This window comes from Carettochelys insculpta, chromosome 9, assembly GCF_033958435.1.
Source record: "Carettochelys insculpta isolate YL-2023 chromosome 9, ASM3395843v1, whole genome shotgun sequence".
NCBI classification, from domain to species: Eukaryota; Metazoa; Chordata; order Testudines; family Carettochelyidae; genus Carettochelys; species Carettochelys insculpta.
In genome coordinates, this window is record NC_134145.1 from 18,439,312 (window position 1) to 18,458,851 (window position 19,540).

The 19,540-nt window shown below is 44.4% G+C and overlaps 1 protein-coding gene across 4 annotated transcripts in view; it reads left to right on the forward strand.

The window, feature by feature from the left end:
- Positions 1-832: 832 nt before the first annotated feature.
- The window catches only part of RAVER2 (ribonucleoprotein, PTB binding 2), a 47,783-nt gene continuing 29,075 nt past the window's right edge, over positions 833-19,540 (forward strand). For all 4 annotated transcript variants that reach the window (XM_075002544.1, XM_075002547.1, XM_075002545.1 and 1 more), the window contains exons 1-3: positions 833-1,028; positions 12,468-12,534; positions 18,072-18,541. In XM_075002544.1, coding sequence (XP_074858645.1) covers positions 861-1,028; positions 12,468-12,534; positions 18,072-18,541 — 705 coding nt within the window. In that variant the 5' untranslated portion in view covers positions 833-860. The remainder of the gene's footprint in view (positions 1,029-12,467; positions 12,535-18,071; positions 18,542-19,540) is intronic.

Below are 19,540 nucleotides of genomic sequence, written 5' to 3' on the forward strand. Positions count from 1 at the left end.
GCCATGGTGGGCACCAGCAGAGACTCAGGATCAGTGTGTGTGTGTATGTGTTGGGGGGTAGAGGTGAACTGTGGAAAGGGATATCCAGGCTCAGTAAATGAAACCAAGTACTGGTGGACAGGATACAGTGATGCAACAAGCTCATTCACTGGTGACAGGACTGGGAGCACTGAGGGGCAAGGTGAAGTACAGTGGAGTCCCAGGTTCAGTAGGAGGAAGGCAGAAATTGGGGTGTGGGAGGGGCCTACTGTGAGAATAGGGGTCCAGTAAGGAGTTAGCTTTGGGGTGGGGTGGGAAGGAATTCAGGTCTACTGGAGTAATGCACTGGGATCCCAGGCTGCGGGCTGAGTGGGGGGCAGTGGGGCAGTCGTTGCTGGGGGTGGAGGGTGGCAAGCTGAAGGCAGAAAGCGGGATAGGCAGGGTTGGACTGAGGTGTGCCTAGGGGCTCAGGCAGAGGAGGGGAGTCCCAGGCTTAGAGGGCGGGGCTGAGGGAGCGGGGAGCAGAAGGTTCCCGTGCTTGGGAGGTGGGGGCACAGGGGCGGACTGAAGGGGTCTGAGGCGGATCGGGTGTCCGGGCTCGGAGGGGTGGGGGACACCTGTGCCGCAGGTGGGGGGAAGAGGGTGCAGGGGGTGCCAGGGCACTGTTGGGGTGCGGGAGTTGGGGGGGGCTGAGCGCCGTGCAGCAGGGCCACAGCTGTACGGCGTGGGGAGCTCGGAGCGGCGGCGCCCCCGTGCGGCAGGAGAGGGTGCGCGGGGCGGGAGCTGAGGAGAGGCGCGCGGCTCCGCCTGGCTCGGGTCCAGCTCGAGGTCCCGGCTCCCGCTCCCCGCCTCCCCCGGGTGGGTGTCTCTTTGGCAGTAAGATGGCGGCGGAGGCGGGCGCGGAGCGGTACGGGGCTCCGCGGGAGCCGGGGCGCGGCGCACCCCTCAGCCCGCCCGAGGTCGCCCGGCGTCTGGAGAGCGCCCGTCGCGGGCTGAGCAACCGGCGCAAGGTCCTGCTGCGAAACCTGCCCGAGGAGAGCGGCAGCCAGGTACCGGCGCCCTGGGGGCCGGAGAGCCGGGCAGGGCCAGGGGGAGATCGGCATCGCCTGGCTGCCGCCCCGCGGGGTCCGCGCTCGGCTCCCGCTCCCGTCCGCACGCAGCGCCCCCGGGTCCGGCTCCGAGCCCCCCCCCCCCCCGCACAGCATCACGGGGGGGCTCCGCTCCGACCGTCCCCTCGTCCCCGCACAGCGCTCCGCGTCCCGCTCCCCTTCCCACACGGCGCCCCAGCGGGCTCCTGTTCCCTCCCGCCCCAGACAGTGCTCCCCGTCCTGCTTCCCGCCGCACACACTCCCCACCCCTGTCCTGCTCCCTGCCCACCGGGCTTCTGATCCCTCCTGCCCCACACAGCGCCCCAAGGGGCTCCCGTTCCCTCCCACCCCATGCAGCACCTCCCGCCCCACACAGCGCCCCATGGGGCTCCCGTTCCCTCCCACCCCATGCAGCACCCCCTGCCACCTCCCGCCCCACACAGCGCCCCAAGGGGCTCCCGTTCCCTCCCACCCCATGCAGCACCTCCCGCCCCACACAGCGCCCCATGGGGCTCCCGTTCCCTCCCACCCCATGCAGCACCCCCTGCCACCTCCCGCCCCACACAGCGCCCCATGGGGCTCCCGTTCCCTCCCACCCCATGCAGCACCCCCTGCCACCTCCCGCCCCACACAGTGCCCCATGGGGCTCCCGTTCCCTCCCACCTCACACAGTGCCTCTCACCACCGGCCACTCCCTGCCCCACACAGAGCACTCCCCAGGGTCCCGCTTCCTGCCCACACACAGCACCCCAGAGAGGTCTCACTCTCACCAGCATCCAGCACCCACGGGGCTCCCGCTCTGAGCCGCCCCGCCTCAGTGCTCAGCTTTCTCCGTTCATGGTTTGTTAGGTTGGTGCATCCCTCTTAGTAATCTCTTTTCTAGGATGAACATTATTTGGACTTGTCCTCGTGTAGAAGCTGTTCCATATCCCCATACATTTTTGTTGCTCTTTTCTCTACTTTTCCCAATACTAATATATCTTTTCTTTTGAGCTGAAGGAACTATAACTGCAAGCAGCATTCAATGTGGGGGCATATCCTGGATTTACATAGCAGCATGATGATATTTATGATCTGTCCCTTTACTTATGGCTCTTAATATTGTTAGCTTTTTTGATTACCACTTTGCACTGAGATCTTTTCAGAGGACTTATCCACAGTGTCTCCAAGATCTCTTTCTTGAGGGGAAACAGCTAATTTAGGTCCCATGATTTTGTGTGTAGCAATTGTTTGCCTTTGGCTTTAGCAACACTGAATATCAAGTGCCATTATGTGAAGAAAGATGAAAAAGACTGGGATTTTCAGTTTAGAAAAAAGTAGACGAGGGGTATGATAAGAGCCTATAAAATCATGACTGGTGTGGAAAAAGTGCATAAGGAAAAGTTATTTACTTATTCCCATAACAAAAGAAACAGAGGCCACCAAACAAAGTTAATGGATAGCAAGTTTAAAACTAACAAAAGATTTTCTTCATGCGTCACATAGTAGCCTGTGGAACTACTTGCCAGAAGAGGTTGTGAAGACCAAAACTTTAACAGGTTCCATAAAAGAGCTAGATAAATTCATGGAGGTTACGTCCTTCAGTGTTTATTAGTCAGGCTTAGTAGGATTGGTGTCCCTAGTCTCTGTTTGGCAGAGGTTGGAAATGGGTGACAGGAGAGGGATCACTTAGGTAATTATCTGTTCTGTTCACCCCTTCTGGGGCATCCAACATTGGCCTCTGTCGGGAGACAGGATACTGGGCTAGATGGACCTTTGGTCTGACCCAGTGTGGCCAGTCTTATGTTAATTACCACCACAACCAAAACAGGTGGTAATCAGTGTGAAAAATTAATAATAACTTTCTGGGTAAATATCAGGGTTTATTTTGGTGGACAGAAAGATGGAAGAAGTATTCAGTCGATTAATGCTGTTCATAACTGTGGCTTGCTGCACAACTAACAGGGCACTCACAACACAATGCCTCTGAGTTTAAGAAAACAATTTATCTGTAATCCCCCAAATAAACTTTTCATTTGAATAAACAATTTATTATTGCAGACATAGAACCTGTAAATATTTATATATAATTGTTTGGCCACAGCATTTGCAGTACATATGCTCAACTTCATCCTTTCCTCCTGTTTGTTTTTAAACTTGTGAAAACTTTCTAGTGTTCTGAAATATATTCTGATGCAGACTTTGTTTTTTCTTCCCATTTTAATGTATTAACTCTTTGAACAACTCAAAATGTATATGTGGTGGGAATGAGATTCATCACTACATTCAGATGTGCATGCATGTGTGCATCCTATAATTTTCTTTGTTTTGTGGATCTTCTAGATAATATGTAGTTTAGGGGTGAACAAACGTTTAATGTCAGGCCCCACTTTTCATCGTTTTGAAATTTCCCCGTTCTGAGGGAGCCCCCTCCCCAACTTTGCTCACCCCGATGTAGCCTTACTTCAACAGACAGTTTGCATTTACCCACAGACTAATATATTACAGGTTGAATCAATCTAATTCGTCACTCTCTCATGTGGCAACATTCATAATCTGGCATGATTTTAGTTAGCTGGATGACCATCTGTCATGGGTATGGCCAAGTTTCCTGTGGTCCCATAAAGTTTATTTACAGCCTCCAGTTCTGATTCTCACTGTTCTGTGTTGTTATTTCACTGTAGTTTACCCCTAAATGTCTTCTAATGCTGCTTAACAGTACAGTAACTCCCTTACTTACACTGTTTCGACTTACACACTTCTTGTGTTAATGTGAGTTGAAATCAACAGTGCTAGGTCGGGAGCATGAGGAAGTGGGAGGAGGGGAACTTAAGTACAATCGGCAGCCCCAGGCAAAAGGGGGTCGTGGAGCCGGTGGCAGGAGCCAACTGCAGGTACCAGGATGGGGATGGGGGTGAGGCTGGGGCTCCCCAGGTGCTGTGCCCTCCCACCAGGCCCTGCTGCACCCCCAGCCCATCTGCGCTCGCTGCTGATCTCCAGCTCAGCATGTCTGAAAACTCCACACTGCAGTAGATGTGGCAGGTTCTGCAGCCACGTCGAACATGGTGGAGGCTCCATGCACCCACAGGCTGATGCAGTGCTTGCACTCAGTGCTGCTTGCATGCTCATGCTGCAGACACTGGTAGCGTGGTGAGGAGCAGTGGGCCAGCAGTGACGGTGGCAGCCACGAGAAGTGGGACCAGGGAATCTACAGCAGCAAGCACTGGAGGACTGGGTACACTCTACAGCAAGGCGCTGCCACCTCCTCCATCACTTACAGCCCTGGCCAGGGTGCCCTGAAGGCTGCAGGGCACCCTGCTCCTTGGGATAGCTTGGAGGTGGGGTAATGAGCAGGGTTGGGTTGTCCTCTTGCAAAAGGCATGCCGGCTGCTTCTGGTGTCTGTGGCCAGCCGGGGACTGGCTAGCTAGAGAGCGAGAGAGAGAGAGAGAGAGAGAGAGAGAGTGTGTGTGTGTGTGTGTGTGTGTGTGTGTAAATTTCCAGGATCCTGGGGCTCCTTGGAGGGTGAGGTGGAGTGGGGGAGAGAGATCTGCTGGGAGAGGAAGTTGTGCAACTGAGCACTGTGAGTGCACTTGCAAGGCTCAGGCCCCTTTGGAAAAACTTTGGCGCACAGAAAATCCATCTCCTTGCCCCTCCCCTACCCCCATTCCTGTCCCTGCGCAGACCTCAACTTACGCAAAATGTGATTTATGCGTGGTTGCCCAGGAACACAGCCTGTGCATAGGTCGGGGTTTTACTGTATTGACTCCCGTAGTCTGGCAAATTCTCTCGTTCTGCACTGGTTATGTCCTGAAGGTGTCTGACTGGAGAAGTTCAACCTGTTTTGTAATACATATACTTCATGCAATGTATTGTATTTTCCTAATAAAACAAGTTGTTTTTACAGATTTGAATGATCCAGAAGTAGGATGGAAAGTAGAAAAATAGAATAATGCTTTCTGTAATTCCTATGATATTTTTGGTAAAAATAGGTTTAAACTAAAAATAAATGGTCTTAGTTACATACAGGGCTTTTTTTTTCCTGGATGCACATGCCAGTATTGTGTATTGGCACCTCCTTGCCAGGGTTCCCACAGCTGGGGCTGCCTTTGGGGCTCAGCACCCCAGCCAGCTGCCAGACGTGGGGCTGCCAGAGTCCCCCGACCCTGCAGTAGCTTGGGGCTGGGAGCTGGAGCCACCGTGCAGCAGCACAGGGCTGGGAACTGGAGCCCCTGCCAGCCTTGCAGAAGAGTGGGAGCCAGGAGGCTGTCACGGGGCTGGGAGACAGAGACCCTGTGCCCCGTAGCAGAACAGGGCTGTGCACCAGAGTCCCCGCTTGCCCCGCAGCAGCAGGGGGAGCTGGAGCCTCCACTGCCTCTTAGGCAGCAGGCAGCCCCAGGAACTTGGTGTGGTTGGGTTGGTGGGGAGGCAGCTGTTCTGGCTCTTATTTTTTCTCTTGTTTTGAAAAGGCTACCTGGAAATGTTGCAAGTACTCAGGGGTGACTGCTGCCTGCGTGGGGGAGGACCACCACGAGGGGCAGGGAGGAGACATATGGGGGTACCCCATATAGCAATTAACATTTTGTCTGGGGCAGAGAGGGGCAGTGGACCTCCTGAGTGCAACCATGGGTCACCTATAACTGAAAGCATAGTTAACTGAAGTGGTACATGGTTCCCATGAGAGTCTGGTTCAACTGGATTTGCCGCAGGAAGCTATAAAGTAAGGCAGCGACGAAGGGTCCTGTGGCACCTTATAGACTAGCAGAAAAGTTTTGAGCATGAGCTTTCGTGAGCACAGACTGACTTCTTCAGATGCTGGTCTTGGAAATCTTGGAAAGTAAGGCAGGGATCGCAGGTGCCCAAATGGGCCTGCACCTGTGTAACTGTGTGTACACTTGATATTTGGCACATTAAAAAAGTCACTTCAAAGGGACGCATTGCAGGGTGGGGTGCACATGAAATCTTGTGCATTCATGACATAACCAAGGGATGGTAACCGATAATATGAAAACAAAAAAAGCAGTCGTGTAGCACTTTAAAGTTCATGTAGTTGATGGATCTCCATTCCAAACGGCTGAATGTAGTGCCTTGCATGTTGAATAGTGATAGAGAGATAGCCATGTTAGTCTGTGTTCCATCAAAACAAAAAAGCAGTCAGACCTTTAAAGTGCTACATGACTGCTTTTTTTGTTTTGGTAGCATATGGACTAACATGGCTGTCTCTCTGTCGCTGGTAATATGAAAGGCTGTGCATTTTATTGTGCTTATGTGGTGTCAGCAATGACATAAAGACATCTATGTCCACCCCCTCCATCGGTCCTCAATGACCTTATACTCTTCAGCTATTCTGCCAGGAAGCCTGCCAATAATGTCCAAGGTGATCCTGGAGAATAATGGGAAAGCCCCTTCAACATGATTGAGCTAGCAGCATTAGTATGTAAAGAGAGAGTTGGAATTTTGTAGAGGAGGAATGTCTTGTCCTGATACAGGTTTTAAGCAGGCATTGAATGTTCATGGTAGCTCATGTAAGTAAAACTATATACAAATTGTTATGTTCTTTCAAACATTACTGAGAAAATTCACTGATAGTTTTCAAATTACGTCCCTTTGTAAACTTTGAGTTTGGGTGTTTACTGTTGTACTATTGAAAAATCTGCTGGAGGTATCGCTGCCGCTACCACTGAATTTTAAGGCAAGGAAAAGGAAAATACTGCTAAAATGCACCAAAGTATTTTCCCCTCCATCCACTGGTTCAGAACCTAGTTATCCCCTTGTATTACTGATTTGGTTCCATTATCTACTGTTACAGATAGAACTGGTCAAAAGTATTCATTTTATAAGAAATATGGCTTTTTGGCAAAACACAAATTTCCCTTGGAAATATATCAGAGAGGTAGCCATGTTAGTCTGTAGCTTCGAGAACAGCAAGAAGTCTTGTGGCACCTTATAGACTAACAGACATTTTGGAGCATAAGCTTTAAGAACATAAGAACGGCTATACTGGGTCAGACCAAAGGTCCATCTAGCCCAGTATCCTGTATGCCAGCCAATGCCAGGTGCCCCAGAGGAGGTGAACCAAAGACAGTGATCAAGCGATTTGTCCCCTGCCATCCATCTCCCGCCTTCGACAAAAGGCTAGGCACCATACCTTACCCCTTGCTAATAGCCATCTATGGACCTAACCTCCAAACATTTATCAAGCTCTTTTTTAAACTCTGTTAGAGTCCTGGCTTTCACAGCGTCCTCTGGCAAGGAGTTCCACAGGTTGACTGTGCACTGTGTGAAGAAAAACTTTCATTTATTAGTTTTGAACCTGCTACCCCTGTGTGTGTGGGGTGGGTGCTTTCATGCATCTGATGAAGCGAGTCTTTGCCCACGAAAGCTTATGCTCCAAAATATCTGCTGGTCTATAAGGTGCCACAAGACATCTTGTTGTCCTTGGAAATGGACAACTTTGACAAAATATTTATTTTCATCAAAACAGAAAGCCAAACCTTAATTTTCTTTTAAATTTTGAGTTTTTATTAAATCGTGTAAAGAAAAAAAACAATTAAAACTTCTTTGTTTAACTTTTCAGAGAAGCAAGAATCATTTTAGCTTTAGTAATGCCGTGAATGGCCCTAATTTAGGACAGAAGTTTGCTGCATTCCCATTGGTTAGAAACTGCCCACCTGATTCCAGATGCCACTAAGTTTCATCATCAGCATTTAATAAAGTGAATGAACTTATTCCAATGTATCGGCAAAGGTAGTGGCCCAGGCAATATTAATCAAAGTAGTCTATATGTAATCCAGATATGTGAGTAAACACTGACAAGTGGGTATTGTTCAGATATTTAATAGAGATGAACTTTTTGTAGTTTGTAGGTTCTTCAGTCCTATGTTCTTTTGTCTGCATGAAATTAATGGGGAGGTCTCTCTTCCCTGTAGTCCTGTCATAATTGGAAGTAATCAGCAGCAATAAGCAGTATGAAAAGTTCCAGGGTGAACATACTGTTAAATGTTGTAAGGTGCTGAAAGACTGACCCGTGTACCAATATCTCAGTATGATTTTATTAACCTCATTTTTAGAAACTTATTCTGGAGCACCCTGCCATGCACTCATGGGCACATTCGCACGCCATCCCGTGCAGGTCATCAGAGCAATAAATGCCACCCTCCAGCAATGGGTTGTCTGCACTGGGGACCTTAATGCTGCCCTCACAGGATTCTCAGAGCTGGGGTTCCCCAAATGCTTTGGTGTGCTGGATGGGACCCACTTCTCCATCCAAGCTCTGGACCACAGTGCAGGTGCTTTTATTGGCCACAAGAGTACCACTCCATTGTGCTCCAGGCCCTTGTAGATGCCAAAGGGCAATTCATGGACATCTGCATAGGCTGGTCTGGACTGACCCATAATGCCCAGATATTTAGGAGTTTGTGGCTCAGGTGCAAGATGCAGGAGGGGACCTACATCCCCCCCGTTGGAGCACCTGGTTGGGGACACAACCATGCTGTCCTGCATTGTGGCCAATGCTGACTAAGCCCTGCACCTGTGGGTCATGTGGCCCTGCATAGGCCACAATGCTACGAGCCAGGACTTTTTTAACGCCCACCTGAACCAGGCCTGGAACACCTTGGTGCGGGCATTTGGGTGGCTGAAGGAGTGCTTGTGATGCCTCCTGACGCAGCTGGATGTTGGCCTCCACAACATGCCCACTTGTGGTGGGGGCAGGCTGAGCTCTCCACAATATTGTGGAGAAGGGGCACGAGGTCTTGGTGCAGGGGGTGTGCTGCACAGGCCAGCCACAGCTATGAACAGCTGGCCTATGTCCTGTGCTGCCAGGCACACCAGGACACGGTGCTGCTCAGGGAAGCCCCCCAGAAAGCCTTCACTTCCCAATGACCCGCCCCCAGGCACCCTCCACAACCCATGCCCTCTGCCACCCGTGATGCTGAGCTTCCTGCAACTGGGTTTTTGGGTCACTGTGTCTTTAAACTCAGCCACATGCAGAGACCATAGAGCACCCCTTTGTTCTGTCAGGGATGTCTCCACAGTCCAGCTGGCCGGAAGCATCTACACACCTTTTATTTTGAGAGAGTCTTTGGCAGGGGGATGCTCTTCCTTAAATGGGAATGGAAGCGCTATTTCGAAAGGCAGGCCATGTTCTTTTGAAATTCTTTTGAATGCATTTAATGTGTAGGTGCTCCATGGCATATTTTGAAAGGGCCCCTCCTTTTGCAAACTATTGCAAAAGACCTTCCTTGTGTAAATGTGGCCTTTTAGAGACAGCAAGCCCAGACGGTAGCAGTAGCAATGGTGAGCATGGCCTTGAGTGACTGGGGCAGAGACAAAGCCTTTTGGGAATAGACCTGAGTGAAGGACCTTGCAAGTAGGCAAACTGCCTGTTTTGATTTTATTGTGCCCAGGGTAAAAAAGAAAAAGTACATTCTTTGTGCAGTAACAGTATTGCACCAAAGCCTTCAGTTTTAAATGTGCAGGGTTTGATTAGACAGATGTAGGCAAGTGTTAATTTCAACTAAGGCACTGCCAATGACAAAACAAATCCATTGGAAAGATGGAGTGCAGCCTCCTCCCTCATTTCCGCCAGGCTAATGTGTCACCAGCCCTCTGGCAGCAGAAGGTGCCCTCTGCAGTCCGCTTCTGTCAGTCCAATTCCCTCTCACCCCTCAGGGACTGTGGAGCTGCACCTTTGCAGGAGCTTTTGGCACAGGGTGGGCCTGAAAGGACTGGGTGTCACCAGCTCTGCAGGTGTGCAGGGAACACTGCAGCCCCCAATAGTTTTAATCCTTCTTTATTAAAGCACCAGCAGAAAGACAGGGTAAATTTTTCAAAACACTCAAAATTCACTTGTGAACATGTAACTTACTTCCCAAATCACAATAGTTCTTTTGAAAATTTTACCCAGACTTAAAATAGTTATATGGGTGTATATAATTACATAAGCGCCAAACTAATGACTTAAAACAGATTTTAAATGTCTTTAAGAAGTCAGTATGATGTTTTATTATTTATTTAGTTTTATTTGTTACTAAGATTGTTTACGTAAATAATGGTGAGACTGAAATATGACATAGAATCAGGTGCACAGAAAAAGTCTTAAATCCTGCAACTGGCTCTATGTGGACTCTATGTGAAGGTAAAAGGGAATTTATACTGGCTCAAGGATCTGCCTGCACAAAACCCATTGGTTCAGTAGATTGTTCTTCTGAACAACTGTTTCTGTTAGTTTTCCATGTGTTACATATCAGTGATCACTATGCTAACTTTTAGAAGAGGTGATTTCGGGGTTGAAAGACTACCCCTTCTTTTCCTTGCTTTTATTTATAAAGTACAAGTTAATAGTTTAGTGCCTTTTGCCCAAAAATATTTCAGTTTTTATGTTTTGTCATTTAAAATAAATCCATGCTATTAACTTTGTGAGCAGTAGTACAACAATGTATCTGGGTATGAAAGACATAGAACACCTCATTTATAGGCTTGCAAATGGGTTTTTTTAAATTATGAATAAAATCTTGATTTTTTTTAAATCACTTTACTTTTTTTTATAAAAATATTCTTTTAAAATCCATTCATGCTCTCATCTCAGTTTAATCTCTATTCATCACCAGTAGGAGGCATTTATTACGTTCTGTTTTCTCTCTTAAACTAAATTTCCTGCAAGACTGCAATTTATGATTCCTGAACGAAATTTTGGTTCAGAAATAGTTTTCTGGAAACAATATTATTATGCGTTTGGAATAATAGTTTGCTGTTACTACATCACAAAATACAACTTTGGTAAGTCTTATTACGTTATTTTTGTTAGGATGAAACTAAAAGCTGTAGATCTTGGGCCACCTTGTGTTAAGTGGAACAATCAACAACTTTTTTGGATTCTGCAACACTTCTTCCTAGCTAGTTCCTAGGAAGTTCAAAAGTATAAAGAAAAGTGCATCCTCCACCAATCTGCTTCTCATTAATGAGAAACTAGCATCATAACTCTCCTGAAGAGAGTGTACTCTTCTGGGCTACATTCAAATTACCAGAATCTTAGGACTGTTCCTAGTGTACTGTATTTTGTTATTTGGAAGCCACATTAACATTACATCTGAGTATGAGATGGTTGAGTGTGAGAGGAACTGAGTCATATTTTATTAATGTAGCATTTGACAGCTGTTAACCAGTGAATGTGAGACTGGTATTCAGTTTGATTAAAAGGATATATTTGATCCTGTTCAGATGAAACCCATTAACCTGTGAGTCATGTATATTGAATTAGCAGACTGGCATGATTAGAGTATGCTGTGCTACTAGAATTCCTCTTTCCCCATAAGTGAAACCTCGTCTAATGACACGTTGATTATTTTGTTCAGCTGAATGAAGTTTCATTATAACACTTGGAAAGAAGATGCAATATGTTCCTGTCACTTTCAGTTCTTTTAACCTTTAGACAAAGACTGATCCTTTTTTACCCATGCAGTGGAAGGGACGCTGGCTAGTGTTTTTTGTGTGGCACACCTTTGTGGGACACATTATGTGCACTTGTAATGGGGAACAGAGGTAAAAGTTTGGGAATCAGGTACGCACTCCTACTGCTGCTGCCTCTTCCCTACCTGGGCAGAATAGCAAAGGAGTGGGGTTTGGTAATTCACTTGGAATGCAGCATCAGACACCTATGTAATAACGATAAAGGCTGCATTCCAAGGGGGATTTTCAGAGTGGAGGTCAGTTACAGTGGAGGGAATTTCAGCACAGGAGGAGTAAGACTCCACTGAATTGCATTTGAGTAATTTGGAACTTCCACTGTGTTCCATAATGGCTTTGCTTATGCTGAGAATTTACACTGTGTTAGAAGATTGAGGATTAGTAGGAAATAACATGATGCAAAAACACTCAAGTCTAGCCAGTGACTCTCACAGTTAACATAAGGGTTCACCACAGCTTGCTGATTTGATGCTACCTGCACTGTCTCTCTGTGCATATCTTTGATATCTTGTTACTTATGATTCCTAGAAGTTGTGCTCTAATACAATATATTTTCTAATGTAGACAAGACCAGTAAGGAGGGCTTCACAGTCAGCATTTCCTGAGAAAGTAAAATCGGTCCTTCAGAAATGCTTTTTATCTTAATTTTCTGTAACTGTTATGTCAGTTTTTCTTTATACAAATGAAGTCATCATGTCACATCTTTGTTGTGCCTACTCTGAGACTGAAACGTGGAGAACTACTTTATTTAACCTTATTCTCTCATATGGGATAAGATATTGCTCCAGTATTGTGACTCTTAACTCCTTTATAAACAAATCTTTGATAATATGTCTAACGTATAACTACTTGGGAAACTTTTAATATAACATCACTGGAAAATTAAGCTGAATTTCATCATTGTTGTTTTGCTTTTGGTTTGATTAATTACTTTTTGTGATGTTTTTCTTTTCCAGGAAATCCATGAACTATTCAAAGATTATGAATTAAAGTACTGTTATGTGGACAGAAGTAAAAGAACAGGTAAGAGTTTAGACTATTTCAGTACTTAAGATTATATGTTTAATGGTAACACTATGGAGTACTGACAGAACTAGTAGTGAACGTCTTCTGCTACATATGAAATCATCAGAATGTCTGCCTACTACTTCAAAGTCTGTTCCTAGACTTATTCTTTGGCTGCATAAAATGTGTCCATTGCCATGAATATCAGTTAATGGACAGCCAGATATTGACTTCAGTAGGAGGTAACTTGGATCCATTATCTGTAAATCTGTAATTATGATGATCCCTTAAGTAATGCGCCTCTCAGATACAGTCTAGCTAAACTGCTTGATCCACTGAAAAACTGATCCATTGGTCTCTGGTAGGACAAGCCACTCATCCTAGAATAATTCTGTCACAAGGGGGCTATTCCAGGTCTAGATTTAAGGATTACAGATTACATAAAACAGACTTCAGATATATTGAATCAGTCAGAGGACTGAGAAGGTTTTTGCCATTTTTGGAACTGAAGGAATTATTAAGATTTTAAGGGTAATTTTCATCTTGAAAACTCTGTTAGCATTGGCTTTGCTGTATCTCTCTCAGGCAACTTTGCCAAGGTAATGCTGTTTTCACAGCAGTCTCCCAATGATTTGCTTATTTGTGCAACCTCAGAACTGCCAGATTTGGGAACAAATGCTGCAGGCTATTATGTGTCAGTAGTCCTGTCTATTTTAATGTTTTATTTTCTAGGTATTGTTTTCAAATCTTACTTGTTGAAGCTGTCTTGGGAGGAGGGCTCTAGTTTTACTGCTTTCTCTGGTTCTTCCAAATCCAAATGTCAGCCCAGAATTACCAGTTGGAAAAATACTTTTCCTCAGGACTTCTGTAGCTGGTTAATCAGTTACAGCTGCTGATTTTTTTTCTCTGCAGATTTTTTATTTGGTAGCTGACTCCTTATTTGGGGTGGGCCTCACGACTCTTGTTTCTTTCTTCATCCGCTGGGAAGACAGACCTTACTCATTTGTATGGGGAAGAATATTAGCACTTACATTTTTTTACATGTAGTTGTTTTTCTTTCTTGAACACAGAAGAGAAAACAACTCATGTTTTCAGAGTAGGAATATATATTCACCTTTGAAACTTTTGTAGTGAGAGTGAGAGTGGTTGGTTCTGTCTCTTCTCTCCATGTTTCACCATAGATCACCCAAAGAACAATTTCACGCCACCTTTATCTAGAGGGAGTGGGTGGATAGGGTAATAACTTTTATTGGACCCACTTACATTAGTAAGAGACATGCTGTCATGATATACAGAGCTCTTTTTTAATAGCTCTCTTATGGGTTGTAATATGACATTTTTGAGAAGATATCTTTACTGTTTAGGAGACGACCGCAGCAATGAGATACTAATGTATTCAAGAATCAGTCTGAAACCTCCTCCTACAAAAACTAATTTGGCATTTCGGTAAAGGCTGTTTTTAAAGGCGTAAAAAATTACATTTCCACATATGAATAATATTTGAATAGGTCATCACTCTTATGCACACTTTAATGTAGGCCCTTTTGCATCTTTTAATATATACTTGGAAAATGTTGGCGTTTGGAGGTCATTATCTAATTTTTTTTGTCCATTTGCAGGATAAATCACTTTTTTGTGCTTCAAGCAGCACTTATAACTCCCATTTGAAAAGCTCCTAGTGTCTCAGAATCCTAATATATACCTTACAAAATTGATTAAGCTTTTTCTGAGTTACTTGATTCTTTCAGACTCAGGTTTCTTACATTGCAGATTATTTTGCTAATGTCGGTTACTTTGGTTTACAGAGTCAGCTAGTAGATCAGTCCTGGGGATTCTGCAATTTTACAAATATATAAATCCAACAAGTGTAGAATTCCCCCATGACCAATAGTTTTTATCATCCATATGGTTTAATCTTTACTCACTTTTAATTGTGCAACTGTCTAAATGAGTATTGGCACTTTTGTAAACACAATAGAAACTTCATCTAAACCATTATTTCCCCTCCCTCAAAATTGGGTTGAACCACATAACTGTTTAAATGATAAAATCTGTCCCATAAAAGCCTTCCTTCTTTGAGCAAAAACTATAATTGCAATTAATCTTCAAATATCCCCCTGTGATTTTTCTTTTCTAGTACTTTAAGTTATTGTGCAGTTTTGAATTTGTTCAATCAGATCACAGAATTATTAACTGAACAGAAAACAATTGAACTGTATTTTGTTCCCTAAAATTTGTTTATTTTCTCAGACTCTAACTGCATTTGTTTGTGCTTTCTGTCGTATTATTCCTAAAATACAAAATATCATCCTTCTGGAAATAAGCCATAAATGCTGTTTGTGCAATAGTCTAGTTTAGACCTGCTCTCTGCTTCAGAACCTATCTGACCTCTTGGTCATTTGTCATTTTCATCTGTGTATAATCATATCTTTTGAATTGTTGCAATTTGGTAAATCAGCTAGGGTATGTGCACACACGCAAACACACTGGGTAATTATTTACAAGATGACAGGCAATTTACACCTTGCAAAAGAGCAGAACTGAGAGACATTACATGTTACAGTGTTTGTTGATCAGATTTGTGCTCTGTACCGTTGGCTTTATAAACTGATACAAGACAGCCACTGCATGATTTAAAATTTAGTTTAAAATATGTCCTGTAGATGCTTATATCTTACTATAAATCCTACTTTACACTGTTTTAATCTCTGATTATTCCAAATGAATGAAATCACTACTGTACAGGAACAGACACGCAGTCACCTTCCTCAACTTAGAGTTGGTTTCTTACCCATGCACTGTTTTTACAAACTGATGATTAATAGGTTATCTGAAAAAGATGTTTTCTGATTTAAATAGTAATCTTGCAACCTGGATTTGAATTTCAATAAATGATTCTGTTGAAATGTGATGAATCTGTTAAAAAAAAAATTATGGTATGCTTGGCAAAAAATTTACCCAGAGTTGCAGTATGATAATATGTTAGATGAGAGCGTGTTGCTAAAATTGCTGTGCGAAAAATGTTCTGTAAATAACAACAATGGGACATGTGCTTCATAGCAGTAAAGTCCATATTATTTAAACATCAGAATAGCAAATACAACATTTTTTAATCCAAAAAATCTTCTTATAAGCTTAATAGATGCAGATCAGGGAAGAAGAATTCTCATTGCTTGTGGATGGGCAGCTGAAACGTCCAATTTTATTGTATGATAAAAAAAGAACACATGGTTGTCCGCGTTTTAAGCTGTTGTCTCATACAGATACATTAAAACAGATATTGCACCTGCTGTGATTGTCTAAATACACTTTCTGCTTTTGCCTTTGGACCATTAAGACAGATATTTTGTTCTCTTGTTTTTAGTGTGTCTCCTAATTAGTCTGTTATCGAACACAAATTGAAATACCATTAGCTGTTTTTCTGAGATTGTCACACTCCATTTTAAATTCAGACAAAAATTTAAATTCTGAGATATTATCCAAAATGCCCATTTAATCTGAAATCTTCATCTGATCATGCAGAACGACACTTGATCTTCCAGTAGCACCTGTTGTTGCCTTTGTTGTGCTCAATCCAACTGTGTCTGTTTGTTCTCCAAGTGGCGGTATGCTTCTACACGGGAGCATTTCAGCTGTATCTGCAGTATGTCTTTGACGTGTCTTGCTATGTGGGCTTGTTTAGATTAAATTCAATATGGAAAACTGGAATTCTGCAGTGCTGCAGGACATAGAAAGGGTATTTACAGCAAGAACAATGTATGACAAAATACTGGGAGCTAAAAGCTTTCATAAACAGGCATGTGTAGTGTCATATGTTGTACATTGAAATGTAATTTTAGAGACAACACTGATATCCGCCATACTTCTTTTCCTCCCAACTCAAAAAGTGGCTTAGAACAGTGATTCTTAACCTTTCCAGAGTACTGTATCACCTTCAAGGATTTGATTTATCACATATACCCGCAAATTTCACCTCATTTAAGAACTACTTGCTTACAAAATCAGTCATAAAAATACAAAAGTGTCACAGCACAAAATTGCTTATGTTCTCATTTTCATCGTACAAAAAATCAACTGGAATATACTGTTGTACTTACATTTCCATGTATAATATAGAGCAGCATAAACAAGTTATTGTATGAGGTTTTAGTTTAGACTGATTTTGCTAGTGCTTTTTTATATATCCTGTTGTAAAACTAGGCGAATATCTTGATGAGTTGATTTACTCCCTGGAAGACCTCTGTATACCCCGGCCTAGAAAACATGATGATTTATACATAGCCATAATGGACCAAGTCACTTTAATAACTATGACATTTTGAAGTCAGGTGTCATCATTAATAATCACGGTAACTGTAGTTTAGAGCATGGTTCCCCAAACTGGGGGGTGTGCCCCCCGGGTGTGTGTGAAGAAATTCCGGGGGGGGCATGAGGTGACCCAGTCCCTCCACCATCATTCTCCCCACCTGAAGAAAGGTCTGGCCTTTGCTTCTGGCTCTCAGCCCCTGCCATTTTACGTGGGTGACCCAGTGCAGCCACTATAAAAAGCAGGCAGCCAGCAAAGACCCCCATGGAGCTAGCTGCCTTCTGCAAATGAGAGTGAGTGTTGGCTGGGGGTGGGGGAGGGAGGAGGAGGAGGATGGGGATTAGATGGGGAGGCTGGGGGTGCCCGGCTTTGTTGGAGGGCAGGGGAGGGGCTCGGGTAGGTGGCTCGCAGGGCTTGGGTGGCCAGCCAGCTTGTGGGGCTCAGGTGGCTGGCCCCAGCAGCATGGGCCTTGGGTGGCTCGGGCTTGTGGGCAGATGGCTGGCCCCGGCAGCGTGGGGCTCGGGCTTCTGGCCCTGGCAGCATGGGGCTCAGGCGGCTTGGGATGGTGGGTGAGCAGCTGGCCCTGGCGGCTTGGGGCTTGGGCAGGTGGCTCGAGTGGCTGGCCTGCAGCTGGGGTGGGTGGGTGGTCGGCTGGTCCCGGCAGCATGGGGCTCAAATGGCTGGTGGATAAGTGGACAGCTGGCCGCAGTGGCTGGCTGGTGAGCAGGTGGCTGGCCCTGGTGGCATGGGGCTTGGGCGGGCAGCTCTGGCAGCTCAGGTCTCTGGCAGGCAGGCGGCTGGCACAGGCAGCTCTGGAGGCTAGCATGGGGCTCAGGAAACTGGCCAGCTGGGAATGCACCAGGCAGCCACAAGGGGCCAAGAAATATTATTTGTGCGTATTTTTTTATTTTAAACAACATTTTTATATCAAGCTTTTGTGCTTATTTTAAATTATTAATTGAATTTTTTGTTAAAAGGGGGTTGGATGATAGCAAAGAAGAGGTGGCGGGGCGTGAGGGTTTCTCAAAAATCAAAAGGTGGGGGCGTGATGCCAAAAAGTTTGTGAACCTCTAGTCTGGGGAACCTAGCAATATAACACACAGATCTGAGTTTTCTGTATGTTTGCCTCTGCTTGTAAACACTTAGAAGTATGCACCTTCGTGACCATCATCCCCATCAGATCTGAAGAAGAATACTGTGTAAGCCCAAGAGCTTGTGTCTTCCACCAATTTGCTTTGTTCTCTTACAGCGTTTGTTACTCTGCAGAATGGAGAGCAGGCTCAAGACGCAATTCGGATGTTTCATCGCTGTTCATTTCGTGGAAAAGAAATATCAGTGCAGCTTCAGCCAACTGATGCCTTACTATGCATTACCAATTTGCCCACCTCATTTACATTACAAGAGTTTGAGGAACTAGTGTGTGCATATGGCAATGTTGAGAGATGTTTTCTAGTCTATAATGAAGTTACTGGCCTTTCCAAGGGCTATGGATTCGTGGAATATATGAAAAAGGACTCTGCTGCAAAGGCCAGAATGGAGCTCCTTGGGAAGCAATTACATGAAAAAACCCTCTTTGCACAGTGGATGGATGTTAATCAGCTGACTACAGATCTTGTTCATTCTAAGTGCCTTTGTATAGAGAAACTCCCCAGTGACTACACTGATTCAGAAGAACTGATGCAGGTGTTTTCATTTAAATATAAACCTGTGTTCTGCCAGGTAGGTATCCTATGAAATGGTGTCTTTTGCAAGCTGAATATGGAAATGTTTATAGCATAGGCCATGTCTACAAGGGAAGCCTCTGTCAACACATTTTGCGTGTAAACGCTTTGCGGGGTTTTCTGACAAAAACCCAGTTTTGTTGGGAAAAGTCACTCGTAGACATGGCCATTGTGTTTACAGATTTTATAGCTTTATTACTTTTTATTACTTTGCTTTTATGTACACAGTTGAATGGCTTACTGCATGAAACCTAGTGAGTGATTATATGTATGCATTATAATATATAAGGTGATATAAATGTTTATTGCCATGATTTCAAATTATGCAGAAGGTCATCCCAAAAGAATGCCCATAAAACCTTTATTACACACTCCTTTTCCATGTGTTTTATAGGAGCCGTATTTCAGAAAAGTTTAAAAGAATTTTGTAAATAATTGCTATTGGTAATATTTTTGTATTCCTCAATCATAAATCAAGCTTGTATTAGTATTTTGAATCTAACTGTAGAGTACAGAGATTAATACATTAATACATTTAATATATCTTTGAGACTTCTAAAATATCTAAAATCGTCATTTCATAAGCCATAAAATTACATCTTCAGAACTTTATAATTTCTGATGTATCAGCACAAGAAATAAGGGCTATATCTGGTGGAAAAATGAGTCTTACAGCATTCCTGTTGTATTAAGGCTTTCTTCCTACCACTACTGGTTGTCAAGATATTGTAGCCTAAACTGCTCACTGGTCCAGGAGCTAACATTGCTTATTGTAATTATTGTAGTAAATGTGTAATTAGGCGAGAAAACAGAATGAACCCTCTCACTAAAGTTATGGATGATTGTGGGCATTTGTTCATGTTTAAGCAACTTTTGGAAGGTGCTCAAAGGATTGGATTGTCAGTATTCTTGGCGGTGATGGATTAGTGAGCAGAGTCATCACTAGAGCATAAAGCCAGAAGGGGCCATTAGAGCATCTAGTCTGAACTGTGTATAA